This window comes from Lathamus discolor, chromosome 2 (assembly GCF_037157495.1).
Source record: "Lathamus discolor isolate bLatDis1 chromosome 2, bLatDis1.hap1, whole genome shotgun sequence".
Taxonomy (NCBI): Eukaryota; Metazoa; Chordata; class Aves; order Psittaciformes; family Psittacidae; genus Lathamus; species Lathamus discolor.
This window is the reverse complement of record NC_088885.1, coordinates 137,749,686-137,764,341: the sequence shown is the minus strand read 5'-3', so window position 1 is coordinate 137,764,341 and position 14,656 is coordinate 137,749,686. Positions and strand designations below refer to the sequence as shown.

The 14,656-nt window shown below is 42.0% G+C and overlaps 1 protein-coding gene across 2 annotated transcripts in view; it reads left to right on the top strand.

The window, feature by feature from the left end:
* Window positions 1-13,750, top strand: part of NIPAL2 (NIPA like domain containing 2) — a 49,159-nt gene extending 35,409 nt beyond the window's left edge. For both annotated transcript variants that reach the window (XM_065668690.1, XM_065668689.1), the window contains exons 6-11: window positions 448-544; window positions 4,975-5,110; window positions 7,544-7,632; window positions 9,354-9,417; window positions 10,765-10,859; window positions 11,173-13,750. In XM_065668690.1, coding sequence (XP_065524762.1) covers window positions 448-544; window positions 4,975-5,110; window positions 7,544-7,632; window positions 9,354-9,417; window positions 10,765-10,859; window positions 11,173-11,267 — 576 coding nt within the window. In that variant the 3' untranslated portion in view covers window positions 11,268-13,750. The remainder of the gene's footprint in view (window positions 1-447; window positions 545-4,974; window positions 5,111-7,543; window positions 7,633-9,353; window positions 9,418-10,764; window positions 10,860-11,172) is intronic.
* The last annotated feature ends 906 nt before the right edge of the window (window positions 13,751-14,656 follow it).

Here is a 14,656-nt window from a genome sequence, read left to right as displayed (position 1 = left end):
GCAAAAGTAAGCTTGCATGTCACATAGAGTGACAGTAGGAATACCATAGCTTAGAAGGATAGACTGCTGTTACTCCAGGGAAATGCTTCACTCCATAGGAGTTACAAACAGAGTTTCTGTAAGAATTATTACCAATAAACATGGGTATCTTTGCTATCACATTAAAAAAGTCTTCTCAATGCTACCAGTGACAAGATATATTTGAAGTGCAAAAAGAATACTAAAGGAATAAGAAATGCTCAAAGTTTAACTGCTGCTATAATAGAAAAGATAAATGGAAACAATTGTTGTCAACTGGCAATAAGGTTAGCTCTGGGCAGAAGATGCATTATAAAGTAATTCTTCTTTGAACTGTTAGAGCAACAAAAGTGATTGTGACATCTCAAAGACTTTGAGGCATTTATTACACAGTTTCAAAGCTCTAACTTTCTTCCTTTTCATTTTCAGATCTTAGAAATTATAATATTCTGCATTCTCCTCTATTTTTACAAAAGAAAAGCTGTGAAACACATTGTGGTTTTGTTAATGATGGTAGCACTACTGGGTAAGAACATATTATTCATTTCAATGTTGCTGTCTGTTACTTGGTAATTGCTTGTCACTCAGTCTCTCAAGCTAGTTTAGAGTAGGGCCACTTCAAAGCGGTATGCTGAAGGAGAATCATTGAAATATTTCACATGATTCCTACTGTGGTCTGTTTTTGAAGAAAAAGGCTGGTTTATGAAACAGTTTCTATACTTATTGCTGGGACTATTTCTTTTCACAGATTTTTTGAAATTTATATGCTGTGTACAATGGTATTCTGAAGCTTTTTTAAAATAACACTTTAGCATTCGATCTTGGGAATGCAGACTGTTTTAAACTTTGTTTTGGAGAGCAGACTAGCTGTGAAAAACGGTTCATTAAAGCAGTACAGCTCAAGACCTTGTAAGCAGTCTGTAAACAAATGCAGTGATACGCTAAGTCTGTACAGGAACTTTTCTTTGAATTATCTATGCCTGTTTGCATACAGAATCATAGACTACCAGGTTGGAGGGGACCTAAGGATCATCTGGTCCAACCTTTCTTGGCAAAAGCACAGCCTAGGCAAGATGGCCCAACACCCAGTGTTCAACTTCAGGGAATCCACTAATTTCCTGGGGAAATTATTCCAGTGGCTGATTGGACACAAGAGTAAAATTTTTCAGTGAGAGCAATCAGAATCCCCCCAGCAGTAACTTGTACCCATTACCCCTCATGTTTTCCATGTGACTCCTCGTAAAAAGGGAGTCTCCATCTTCTTTGTAGCTACCCTTTAAATACTGGAACATGGTGATAAGTTCTCCCCTGAGCTTTCTTTTCTCTAGGCTGAACAAACTCCGTTCTCTCAGCCTTTCCTCATACAGCAGCCTTTCCAGTCCTTTGACCATCTTTGTGGCCCTCTCTAGACCCTCTTCAGCCTGTCCACATCTCTTTTGTATAGTGAGGACCAAAACTGAACATAGTATTCCAGAGGTGGCCCAGCAAGCCCTGAGAAGAGTGGGGTGATGACTTCTTTATCTGTGCTGGTGATGCCCTTGTTAATGCAATCCAGCATCCTGTAGGCTTTCTCTGTCACAGCAGCATACTTCTTGTTCATACTGAGCTTGTCCACTGGGAACCCCAGGTCCCATTGCTGCTTCCCAGTTGGGCAGATCCTAGCCTGTGCTGCGCTCTGGGATTATACTGGCAGTCTAAGGTGCAACACTTCACATTTGTCATTGTTGAACTTACCTAGATGAAAAGCTCAGACTTTCAGATCAACTTTTGGGGACAGTCTTCCCGTTTAAGTTTCCCAGTGCTAGGGAGATTAGGATTTGTAGTTCTGAAGAAGCCTTGAAGGCTTTCCATGCTCCTTGCATGAGTCAGAGATGAAGGAACCCCACAGGTTGAACTGTTTGACTGCCCTTTGTTTGGAGGAGCGAAGTGTGAGTACAGCCATCCCCCCCACTTCTAGTACAGAACCTAGGAGCTTTGGCAGGTCTCACCTGAGCTGCTCTGCAGCTTTCAAACCTGCCATGAGGAGAGTGAAGCACCGTGTGCTCCTGAGCAATGTGCAGGTCCAGCCTCCTTGTCTCATAGCTGGAAGCCTGAAGATCCCCAGATGGGCTTCTGCACTTGACTGCTGCAGTTCTGGGCAGACCCACCATGATAGCTGCCCTAAACAAGGTCAACACATGGCTCTGGGAGACCTGGGCCATTGGACTGTGTAGCCCTGTGTGCTTATTTTGCTGTGGAGCCTGCCAGCCCTCATGACACCAGTACCAAAGGGGCACACGGAGCTGCGGAACAGCAGCAGACACTAACTGCAGCTTGGTGGTCAGGCTGCAATCAACCAAAAATACAGTTTCAGCTGGTGGCTGCTGAGGTTTTGATGAGCATATGCAGCTTGAGAAAAAATGTGTCATTATTTCAGCTCTATTAAAAAAGACACAAACAAACAAATCCTGGTTCATGGGAACTTTGGAAATACTGACATTTCCCTTGAGCAGGAAACCCAGAACTGTGGCTGGCTGTGATTCCTGCAGCTGTCCTGGTGCCTGGCAGTCCCCACAAAACTACATTTAGAGCCTTCTGCTGGGTCTCTGGTCTTTCAGCTGAGCAGAGTGATGGGGGTACTGAGGGAGGGCCCAGCAGCTTTGCTCCAAGCTGTCTGATTCATGCACTGCCCTAAGAGGGCCCTCACTGCAGGGAGTACATGAGGCTTGGGGTCTTGGTGGCAGCTTGTTGAAGGGGATTTCTGCCTTTTCTCATATCTGCACAGACACATTTCTGGTGGAGGGTTCGTACAGGTGTAAATTAAATGTAGAGAGGTTTCTTTAAAGAGAGGGCAGCCTTTGTGTTTTACTGGGTATGGGTGATGCTTTCATTATGAAGAAAATACAGGGGTGATTGTAAAATCTGCAAACGTTTTGCTTAGTGCAACTCTGAAAGTTCATTTGGTGGGAATTATCTTACCTCATGTATATACTGGGAGCTATCATAAGTTTGGGGGAAAATATTTCAGATTAAAGTGGGATTTCTGAGTTTCCTGCCCTAACAGCTGGAAAGTGACATCATTTGTCACACTAGCCTTAGGGGGGTGTCATTCTATCAGAGATAGGAAAACCATTTCCTAGGTTTTGAAACTTATTCCAGGGTTACTTTAACTAAAGAGATCATTCCACTTTTCAAAAACCCCACCCAACCAACCAAAAAACAAAACAAAATGGAAAAAAAAAAAAATGATGCTTTCTCTTCTGGTTTGTTAAAATTCTAAGGGATGGAAAAGGCCCTTTCATCAGAAATATTTTTTTAGCCGTCTTCACCCTTAGTTGAACAATTCAAACTACTAATTTTTGCCTCTAAATGTTCTTTTAAAGTAATAACTCCACCCTGTTAGAGTACAGATTTAATTTTTTATGTAGGCTGCTTGTTGGGGCTTGAGTGTATTTTTTGGCTATCATACTATTCGTACCATTGCAGACCAACATTTGACCTCCTCTGCTCAGTTTTACTGCTTTGTTTGCTAAACCCCTCCACCTATTTCCATTACAGAGCAAGAAGTGAAGTACTTGGTAGAAAGGTTGTCAGGAAAACAGTGAATTTCATGACGGTGAACAGGATCATCACAAGATATATACAACTCTTAAACTCTCCCTGAACTTTTGGACTTGCTGTAAGAAAAATGCTTGCAGTCAAAACCACAGACCTGAATTCATTCTTCTTCCCCCACCTTTTCTCCCAACCCTTGGCCTGAACTTTTTGCACAGTGCAGCTATTGTTGCCAATCTGCATTTTGCTGTTATGGGAGGATGAATCAGACCACTGAAATCCAAAACTCCTCAGCTCTGGAAGAGGGTGGAACTGGATCCCAGCTGAGGGACAGTGCTCCTGACGATTAATTACCTTTCTTCAAAAGTCATCTCCGTACCCTGACTCTTCTTATCGGTTTTAGTCTCTTCTGAATTTGTTACATTTTATTTGCAGTAATCACAGCCTACTTGGGTTAGCTTCAGCAAGCCAAGAGCACACTCCAAAAGGAAATCTAAAGTAACTCTTAGCTGGTCTGTCAGACCCTTTTCTAAGAGATATGGATTGCAAGACTTCTCTGAACTGGCGACATGTATTAAAGCCATTGCCTGCTGCCTGAAATTTGTCAGTGGTAATGCAATGACAGTGGCTAAATGGATTGAAAACACACCACTGAAATACTGCATTCTGTGGCTAGATCCAGTAAATGGTCATAAGAGCCTGGACCGTGAAACAGAATTCAGACCCCTGTGTTGGTTGTCTGCTCTCCATCCACAGCCTGTGAGGAGAGCTAGGTGCTTCAGGATGTGATTCCAGAAGTCAGCTTTGGCCAGCTTTGGCTAGCTCCTGTCTCAGTAGAGAAATCCTGAGGGGGAGGCGTTATTTTAGGCTGCTATTAGGAGGTGTCCCAGCTACCACAAGTCCTCTTGAACCTCTCCTAAATAATACAACATGGACTCCAAGTTAGCTTAATAAAGTATGTCTGGAAGATGTGGAAGCTGTTACACCACCTCTAACTGGTATTCCAGTGTTTAGGGCATATGACTAGCTCAAGGAAATGAATCCAGTTCTTTCCTCGTCCTGAACTCAGTCTCTCTCACACCCAGACACATGAGTCTCACATTGAAAGATTTATCTGATTCTAACCTCAGCTACCCTGCTGAAAATGGTGAAACTGGGTAGATGCAGGGTTGCAGACACAGTGCTACAGGAACTTAAAAGCAAACCACAAAGCATGCATGGAGCTAAAGCCACTGAGTTGAGGCAGTAGTTTAGTGAGCATTTATAAAATCACATGCTTAGGTTTAGGTGCCCAGGCTCGATCTCAGTCAGTTTAGGTTATCAGCCTGTGGGTCTGACCTGGCACTTTCACCTCCCTCGCTTATGCTCCAAGGTCACTCTGGTGTAAATCCTGCCCTGCTAACCTCTTCTTTTCCCTTTCAGCATCCCTGACTGTCATTGCTGTTAAGGCTGTGGCCAGCATGATAACACTCTCTGTGAAGGGGAAAATGCAGCTAACTTACCCTGTTTTTTATATCATGATTATTTTGATGGTAACCTCTTGTGCTTTCCAAGTCAAGTAAGTGAGAGTCTACTTACCTCCAAACCTTCATACACATTTTATCTGTAAGTTTTATCAGTTTTGGTTCTGATACCGACTCCAGATGCAAGTTGCACCTAAAGGCAACAAAATCCTGGCAGAGCCTTGCCTATGACACATGAATTGCTTATGGCTGACTGTATTGTTTATTTAGGCTTTATTTTTCAGTTTATAATTGATTTATAGATGCCACCTTCTCTCTTTATCACCTTATACATGGTCTTCCCAAATTTACTGTTAGTTTTGGGACACTGAACTTGAACTCATTAAATTAAATATATATTTATGTAAACTGGGGGGGGGGGGGGGGAGAGGTGTGACTTTTAGAAACCTTCATTGCTTAATAAGCAAATGGCCATGTTTACCCTCATTTTCTCATCAGCTCTTTTCTCCAGCTGATGTCACTAGTCAGACTGCAGAAGAGAGCTTATCCCAGCTTTCTCCTGCCTCTGTTAAATCTGCATGCTGTGTTTTGCTACCCTGTATGCCTGTACTTTTTTATGAAATAGTTAACTTTTGGTGTGCAGGGGACATCCAAGTTTTCCCCACTGGCCTCTGGCCTCTGAAGTGATTGCTTTATGCTGCTTTTGCAGATTGCTGGGGGTGGCAGCATGGTAAAATATAGCTTGCAGCTGAACGGAGTCCATTCTCTTTATGCCGGTCCCTTTGCTTCAGGTGCTGATAGCATCATTCAGTAATCTCATCTAGATTGCTCCAGTGTGAGTCTGAGTGTTTACTTGCATGATTATTTTCCGGTAGAAGAGCCAACCCAGCTTTCTCATGGCAGAACATACCATTCCCATGTGGAATCAGAAAGTCCATGCATTATTATTCAGTGACTCTCTGTGGCTGACTTAGGAACTCCCCTGTAACAGATTATAGAGTGATTTGCAACCAGCTTGTCTTTTCTGGGAGAACAGCTCAGGGCATTTAAAATAAGAAATAAAAGCCTGGTAAATAGGAAGCTGCTGAATTAACCTCTCTCTCTTGCCTGTTTTTTGGGGGGTTGTTTTGTTTTTTGTTTTCTTTTGCTCAGCCAGAAATAAAGCAGAAATTAAATGTGCCCATTTCGTTCCCTGGGATCAGTGTTTCTTTCTCTCTTCTCTCTTGGACACATGTTCTCACAGAGACAGTGCTGTCAGTCTACATTTTTCATTTTATTTGTTTCCTCTCTTATTTTATTTGACTGCTGTGTGTTAGCTCAGAACAGCCTGTGCTGCAACATCCTCCTGGATTCGATGATAGGCTTTGGTATCACTGTTTTAGTCCCAATGACCGAGTTTGTTGCAAATGGGAGAAAATAATGAGGTGTTTTCAATGACTTAAAAATCCTGACTATCCTGTGGATATGTAGGATTTCTTTATTTTTAAAGCACCATGGAGACTGTTCAACAGTTGCTAAAATAACTATGCAATTACTTTAATGGCTAAAACAGATCCAAGCTTGGAGTTTTACTGTGGACATATATTGTACCAGTGAAACATTAAAGTGTGGATCTTTTTATAGGTTTTGAATACACTCTGCAGCCTCCTGATTTTTCTCTTTCGGTCTGAAATGCACCATTCACATAACAGTGTATCTGCCAGTGCACCCGAGAGCTCACAGTCATGATTCATCACCCTGTGGGTAAATATTGATAGCTGTGGTCTCCACACAAGTGAGTTAATTGCTTTGCCTTTTTCATCCACCGAAGCTGACTGTGCAGGCTGCTCCATGGCCAGTGTATGCATGTATGCAGGGTACGCCCCTGTGGTCCTGCACACTGTTACTTGGGATTGTGGTGGGGGTTTGTGTTGCCTTCCTGAGAAACACAGCAGTTTCCAACCCAAGGAAAAATGAGCCACCTTTATGGACTTTCCCATCAGGACAGAGTGTCTGGGGTGTCATTGCATGGGTACACATACAAATAGGCATTTTAGTCAAGTTTGATTAAGTAGTAGAAGCAATGTGGACTTCAGCAAAGTGAAAGAGTTCCTACAAGAGCTTATGTATTCATGTCCATGCTGGAAGTATATCCTTACACATCCTGCTTAAATCAGAGCAACTTGTCCCTGGCTGCTCACAGGCAGCACTGCTTCCAAGAACCAGTGCAGACCATAACCACTAATACCCTAACATTCCTGCCTTACCTGTGGCAGACAAAATTTTTCCAACAGTGCTTCAAAGGACTGTCCAATGATAGCCTATGGCCAGAAGAATCCATGCCAGCCTTCTTGCTGTTGCCTATTTGTTTGTACTCTGCAGAGTCAAAACCAGAAGGTAAATTCAACACACATAAGCATCTGTCTGGGGCTACTTGCTATGGTAAGAAATGGTCACACTTTTTGTTAAACTACATGAAGTGGCTTAACTTGACTTAAAGTGCAATGAACCTCCTGTAGGCATGAGGTACAGTAACACTTGTCTTTCAGGTTCTTGAATCAAGCAATGCATCTGTATGAAGCTACAGCAGTTATGCCAATTAATTTTGTGTTCTTCACCACCAGTGCCATCATTTCAGGTTTGTTTCTGGGCTTTTGCCTCTCCAGAATGATTTTCTAAACATCAGGTTTTTAAGAGTTACTGCCAGTGAAGAGGAACACAAACCAGTCATGTTTGACTTCACAAAAAGAAGTCTTTCCTATTTGCCAGGTGTTTAAGTTCTGAAAAATGAGTTAGTTTACAACTTTTGAAGCAAAATAAAAACAATCAAATTCTGGCATTTCCAGAAGTGATATGTACGGTTTACTATGCCTTGCTGGCTTACTAGAAGTACCTGCATTTACCCTAGCCTCATCCTGACATCCAGTAAATGCATTCACCATGTGCACACCAGCCTCTCTGCATCCGAACTGGTAGAGTAATTTTGACAGCCTGGCAAACTACTCAAATGACAACCAGCTGTGTTTCATAGTAGTTAGTGTATATTCCATTTCAGAAGGTGGAATTCTAGGTTAAGTGAAGGAAATAAAATTACCCCAAAGACTTTTGAGCATTTAACATTTTATTCTGGGTGAGAACTTTGAACTCAGCCTTGTTAAAGAGGGACTGCAAATCTTGGAAATGGTGCGCAGCGTAAGAACATGAGCAAGGAGGACGACCAAGATGCTGTATCAGCAGTGAGCCAAAATGATCATGTTGTTAGAACATTTATGACTCATTTTAACACACACTTGGGGCTTTCCTGTCATTGCTGTGCAGGAGTTTCTCATGCAGAGCTGCCATTAATGAGAAGGGGAGTTAGCTTCACACACAGATTGCCTCAGCACCTGTGTTAGAAGAGACCTACACTTTGTGACTGAGACGTGCCAAAAAGGGGTTGCGTTCTTGTGACCATATGGGGAATTTGGCCTTGTGCCTCTTTAAAAGATCAAGTACCTATTCAGGAATGGCTTAATAGCTTTGAGACTGGATACACATGCATTTGCACCAGGTTAGTTAAACCAGTGTAGGGCTTAGAAGGACAACCTTTGCTGAATCTTACTGGGGTGATTGTAGAAGGTACCTCTCTCATGACACACCATCCCCAGTTACAGCCTTTGAAGATACAGTCACGCTTCAGCTGTGCTGGTTCACACTTTGGTGTTTCTAAGCAGAAATATGCTCATCAGTGTTTTAAAGCTAATATACTTGGCTGTGATTTGGGGCAGCTGAGATCCAGATACACATCTGGTTCTGTCACCTCCACTGCAGAGGTGCTAATTCCTGGAAGAGAGGTGACCAGAAAGACCTAGTGTTCCCTTCAGCCAGAAAGACTTGGCAAACTTAGCTGCTGGAGCCCTTAACTTGGTGTAAACTTCAGGGACACAGCTAGTTACTGAAAACCTGTTCCCAATTGGAGTTCAGATGTCCACATGGTATGTTGGAGTGGCTTAACTAAATCCACGAAGAACCTGTTAGCTATATTGTTATGACTCTGCTTGTGAATAAGACCTTGAGTTTGACCTGCATAAAACCTGTTGCTGACAATGCAAAAAAATACCTGCATCTGTGCAGTTACTAATACAGCAGATGCTTCAACCTGATAGATTTAATCTTCTTCAGTCCCATGCAGTATCCTGACAAAGCCTAGTTAATGGAATACGGGCACAAAAAGTGAGCCCATCACAATGTGCATTAATACCTTATTTGGAATTTTTTTGCTTGATTTGAGCATGACAATGCTCCTGACCCTCCCAGCTGTAATTCATATCACTTGGAAGCCAGTCAAAATCTGCAATTCTTGTTTCTGTCACATTCCAGGGGTCATATTTTATCAGGAATTCCAAAGTGCAGCTTTGCTGAGCCTGTTCATGTTTCTGTTCGGGTAAGTGTATTGGCCTGAAATCTGCACTCATGTTTGTAGTGAAACAGTATTGCCTTGTGGAATCCCTTCTTTTCTCAGTAAGAAGAAACCTGTCTTGTTATTAAAGTATTATGGAATAGCCATTATAGTAGGATAAAAAAACATTAAAGGAAAGATTGATGTCTGTGCTTTGGGAGTTTGGAGGCCTGGTTTTGAATCCAACTATGTAAAAATGTGAGACACTTATGAACTACTAATCTCATGATGGAATGAAAAAGCAGCAGCATGTGTTCCTCCATCAGGAAGGAGAAATCACTGTTCTCCACCAAAGATTGTGTTATAGGGGGTGCTTTTACAACAGAGAGAAATCTCTTCCCATGTTACCTTCCATTTGTGTGCCCAGCTGGTCTTTGCTGCCACTAGGCATGCACAATTATATGAGCTGCTTGCCTATGAAGCTGTGCTATAAACTCTCTCCCCTCATCTTCCTGTGCAGAGAAAGACACAGAATGCCTGCAGAAAAGTTCAAAGCATACTAAAAATCTGTTAACAATAAATGTTTCAAGAAGGACCTAGGTATTGTGAGAGCAGAAACCTTCTGCTGGCTACCAGCACCACAACATCTGTCCCTGGTGGGACAGGTGACACTTAAGTGCTTGACAATGGTGTGAGATGGTTAGAAGTATCTCCCAGAACTGATGGAGGTGTCTTCTTGCCACAGTGATGTCAAATAAATGGGGCTGACAGCTATAGACATCTTTGTTTTCTGCAGCTGGACTGGAGTAGGTGCACACAACTGCTACCTTGTCTGACTGCAGGAAAAGTGACCAAAAAATGGAGATGAGCAAATTCAACCCATGTATTTGGCAGGCAGGGATTAGTGGTTGCATGACCAGCACAGAGCGGATAGAAGATTTACCCAAGCATAGCAGTTTTTCACTGCTTCTGGCTTATAGCTTGCCCCTGAGACACAGTTAGCGAGAAAAACAATAGAGATGTTGATTGTCTGTAGCTAGACTGAGTTGTTAATGAAATTGCAAATGCTAGAATGCTAGATTAGATACTCTGTGAAGACTTGCTCGGGGATTCAAATATTGTGGTCTGACACAGGCATTTGGTTAGGTATATATTGCTGAAAGTGGGACTTTGCTTGCGAAACCTTTGGAACTGATAATAAAGCTTCAGGAGACAAAAACTAGACTGAGAGGGAGCCCAAGATGAGTATATAGAGCTGCCAGGAAGAAAAGTCTCTTTATAAACTGAGCAGCTTGGGTTTGGGAAGTCCTTGAAAAAGAAACATGGAAATAAATTGTCATCTCCGATGCAGTAAACTGTTTCTAATTGTATCATGCCACTGTTATTTTGCAGGTGTCTCCTGTCTTTCCTTGGTGTATTTGTAATTGCAAGAAATAAAAAAGAGGAACATTTACAAGTTCCTTTTATTGACTGTGGACGTATTCCTGGTAAGTAGGGGTTTTTTTTTCTGTCTCTGTTAAAAGTGAGATATCAGATAATGGATGGCTTAGGGGAGTTGAGTCACAAATGTGCTCTAGTCATATTCAATAAATATACTGTTCCCTTCATTTCTATTCCTGTTCCCAACAGATTTTTCAACGAATTCTTCAGAGTTTTTCCAAGCTATTGTTACAACCAGTCAAATAAAAACAGTGATCACTGGAGCAAAGAATGTTTAAATGATGGATTGGTGGGGGATTTGTTTGCTTGAAATTCTTCACAGAGTTGTTGTTTTTCTCTTCCCTCCCCCTATTTCCTTAGGACAAAATTTGACAGGCAAAATACAACCAGATTCTCACAGTTCATACTATGGCACTTTGAATAATGAAGATGACTTGGTGAAAAGTCAAGGCTGAAAGAAGAAAACACACTTAATAGGAGGAATGCCACTGGAACAAAGATCCTCAGCACCTTTTTGTTGAACATATTCAAGTGTGTGTTGAACTCCTATATGTCAGTGAGTCATAGTATTATTGAATCTCACTGAGTGTATCCTGTGGTTGTCCCAAATGTGTTCTGAAGATAAAGGAAGCCTTAAGAAAAACTAAATAACCATTACTGAAACAGAACATTCTTCTAGTATCAGTGCCTCTTGAGGATATTTTTAGAGTCTTAATTGCCTTGAAATGCAAAGAGGCACAGAACAGGATTATAAAAGTTCTCTTTTGAAACCTCACATATCATAGAATTGTAGAATCATAGAATAGTTAGGGTTGGAAAGGACCTCAAGGTCATCTAGTTCCAACCCCCCTGCCATGGGCAGCAACCCCCCTGCCATGGGCAAAGATCTTTGTAGATGCTTAAAGACAAAGGTGGGAAATGAGGCAAAATTTCATAAGTGACCTCAAAGTATTCTGCTATATGTTTAATACCTTTAAAGATCTGATCCTTCCTGTTCAGGAGTCAAAGATGTGGACACATATACGGTGGACACAAATATGTACATGCAGAGTATTTTATTTCACATGTAGAGGAAAAATCCTGATTATCTTCTGCCATCAGATTGATTCTCTTATCTTCCAAGGAAATAGACACTTGTGTAAGGTGGGGGGAAGAAGAGAGCATTTGCCATAAACATAAGCACATGCACACATTTGAGGTGCTCAGTCAAGGCATAGCTAGAGAACCATGCTTGACATTTTACATCCTCCCAGAAGAGCCCTGGGCTGGGCTGGGCTATACTGTTTGCTGGTAACTTAGCCTGAGCTTTAGCTTCTATTTTCAGGAAAACAATGTTTTAGTGAAGAAAGTGCAAAGTTTTCCAGTGGGAATGGGATAGCCAGGTTCCTTCCCTTGATGTGTCCTGGGAAAATAGTCCCAAAAAAGAAAAGTAGGGCAACTCCTAAACCACTGGTAATGCTGCATGACAAAAGGCTGTAAAAACCAGGATCACAAAGAGTCACAGTAACAGTACAGTTTTTCCTCATTAAATGGTAATGTCTCTGAACACTGGTCTGAAGAGCCAGCAGTGGTGGGAACCATGTCAATATTGTTCTGTGTTTGGGTTTGCGATGTCTCCATGTCCCTCATTCCCAGCCTCCTGGCAAGAAAGCCGCTTCTAGGCATTCAGCATGAGTCCACTTACCCCTGTCTGGTAGCACTGCTCTACCAGAGCTGGCACAGTGTGGGTCTGACACCCCCTCTGCAGAAACAAGTGAAAGAGCTCTTGAAAAGCATTCACATCTTGGAAAAGGTACTTAGTTTAGGTTTGAGTTAATCAGCAGTAATGGATAGGGGCCATAGGCTGTATTTCATTTCAGTGGGATATGAGGCAATGAGGTCTCTTTTTTTTCCCCAAATAATTATTTCATTTAAAAAACACATACAGCTGAAGATCCATATGACAGTTTCACTTCAAACCCTACAAAGCACACACAGAGCTGCAGTTTTTCCTATACAGCAATGTCCCGGGAGCCAGGGAGCAGGGGGGCTTGTGAAGCTGTTTTCCAACATGGATCTTTTCCAGCTGGCACTGGACAAGACTCTGTGTCTGCACCTTACTTGTACCAGCTGCCTGGCTGTGGCCTTCCTTTCCCCTCTTACAGCTTGAGTTCAAGTTTCTAAAGCTTAAAGTAAGAAAAGCACATTCTTTTCATATGCTCTCTCCACGGAGTAGGGGCATGCCTCTATCTTTCTTTTGCAAGTCAAATTTAAGCCACTTTCTAAGTCTCAAGTGAGAGTGTGTGTTAAAGATGGAAATAGGAGGCCTACAGCTTTTCATTCTGTGATCTGGGAAACAAATTGGTGAAAGGATTTGGTTTTGTTTCTCTTTTTTTTTTTAAATTACTGGCCTTGGGCATCTTTCTGAAATCTGTTTCCATGACTCAGGAGGTTTGGAGGAGGCAATAAGGGTTACCAGGTGTGGGATTTTCTCTTTAAAGCAAGAAATCAAATATAAAAACCTGTGGCACAAGTTATTACTTATTTTAAACTACTGTTTTTCTCTGGACCAAAAGAGATCTTTTCTTCCTACGGGCTTGCACAAAAATTATAAGGGTTAGAATGTTTTCTTTAAACTTGAATGTAATTAAAATGAATTTATGGTGCAAACACTGGTAGGAATTATGTGCAATTAAAAGTTGTGATTTGACATGATTTTTGAGATCTAAGCATGTTCCATCTAATTAATGTATTCCAAGATCAGAAAAACTCATTGATGAGAATTCAGTACTGTCTGCCAAGAAAAGAACATGATTTGTTTCAAGAATCAGTTTCTAATCAATGTAATTTTCAGATTCATGTGATATTTAAGTTGCAAACACCACAGACAAATGCCTGCTAAAAGAAAAGCCTTTTCACTGGAATACAAAAGAGTCTCTGGAGCCCTTCTCTTTCATAACGAGTTATTTTCTTGCGATGTTTTTCCTGACATCAAAAATGTGGTCCAGATATAAACTGCAAAACTTGCACCTGCAGGCTGAACTCGAACAGATCCTCCACGGGATGTGAGGAAATCAAACCACGGAAGGCGTGGTGGGCAGGCAGTGGCTCATGCGGTCCCCTAGGCTCCAGCTTGGGATTCTGACAGACCAGAACCAGCAGGACTCATTTAGTGCTTGTTCCACTGCTGGTCACGCTGCAGTAAGAGATGAAGTATTAACTGGCTATGGGCCTGGAAATGGGAGCTCTGGAGTAGAGCGAGACCATTTAATTTTTGGCATAAAATATCAGGATGCTGAAACCAAATGGTTTCAGCTGGCAAAAAATGAATACATTTTGGACTTGTATTTCTGCCCATGTTAGAGGCCTGGCATTCACTTGGTAGGCTTATTGCCTGCTCCTCACGACGGCCTAGCTTTTGGTGACTTCATGTTTTGTGTGTAAGGGCACTGGTCACCTGGAAGTAGAGAAGAGAGGTTGGACATTGAGCTTCTGTGCTTTGAAGCTGTAGTCTCATGAACCTGGTAAGTTGCTTGAATGGTTGAGTGCTGATAGAAGTCTCATCCTCTTTGTCCTGTTCATGAGGTCCTGCATGGACCGTGGTTCTCTGTGACTCACTTCACCTGCCTCTGATAGCACTGGGGCACAGATAATTAGACAGAACTTTCTTTCGGTTTGCTCCTTTGTTACTGTTCTCTGAGGCTTGGCCTTTTTCTCTTTTAAATTTGTTTTTCATTCCTTCTGGAGAAATCAGCTGGACTATGGTAGCAGCTACCCAAAGTGGATGGAGACAAATTACCGCAATTATTATTGAAGAGCCAAGCTGGAAGATTTACAACCTGAGGCCACTGCAAGCAAAAGACAG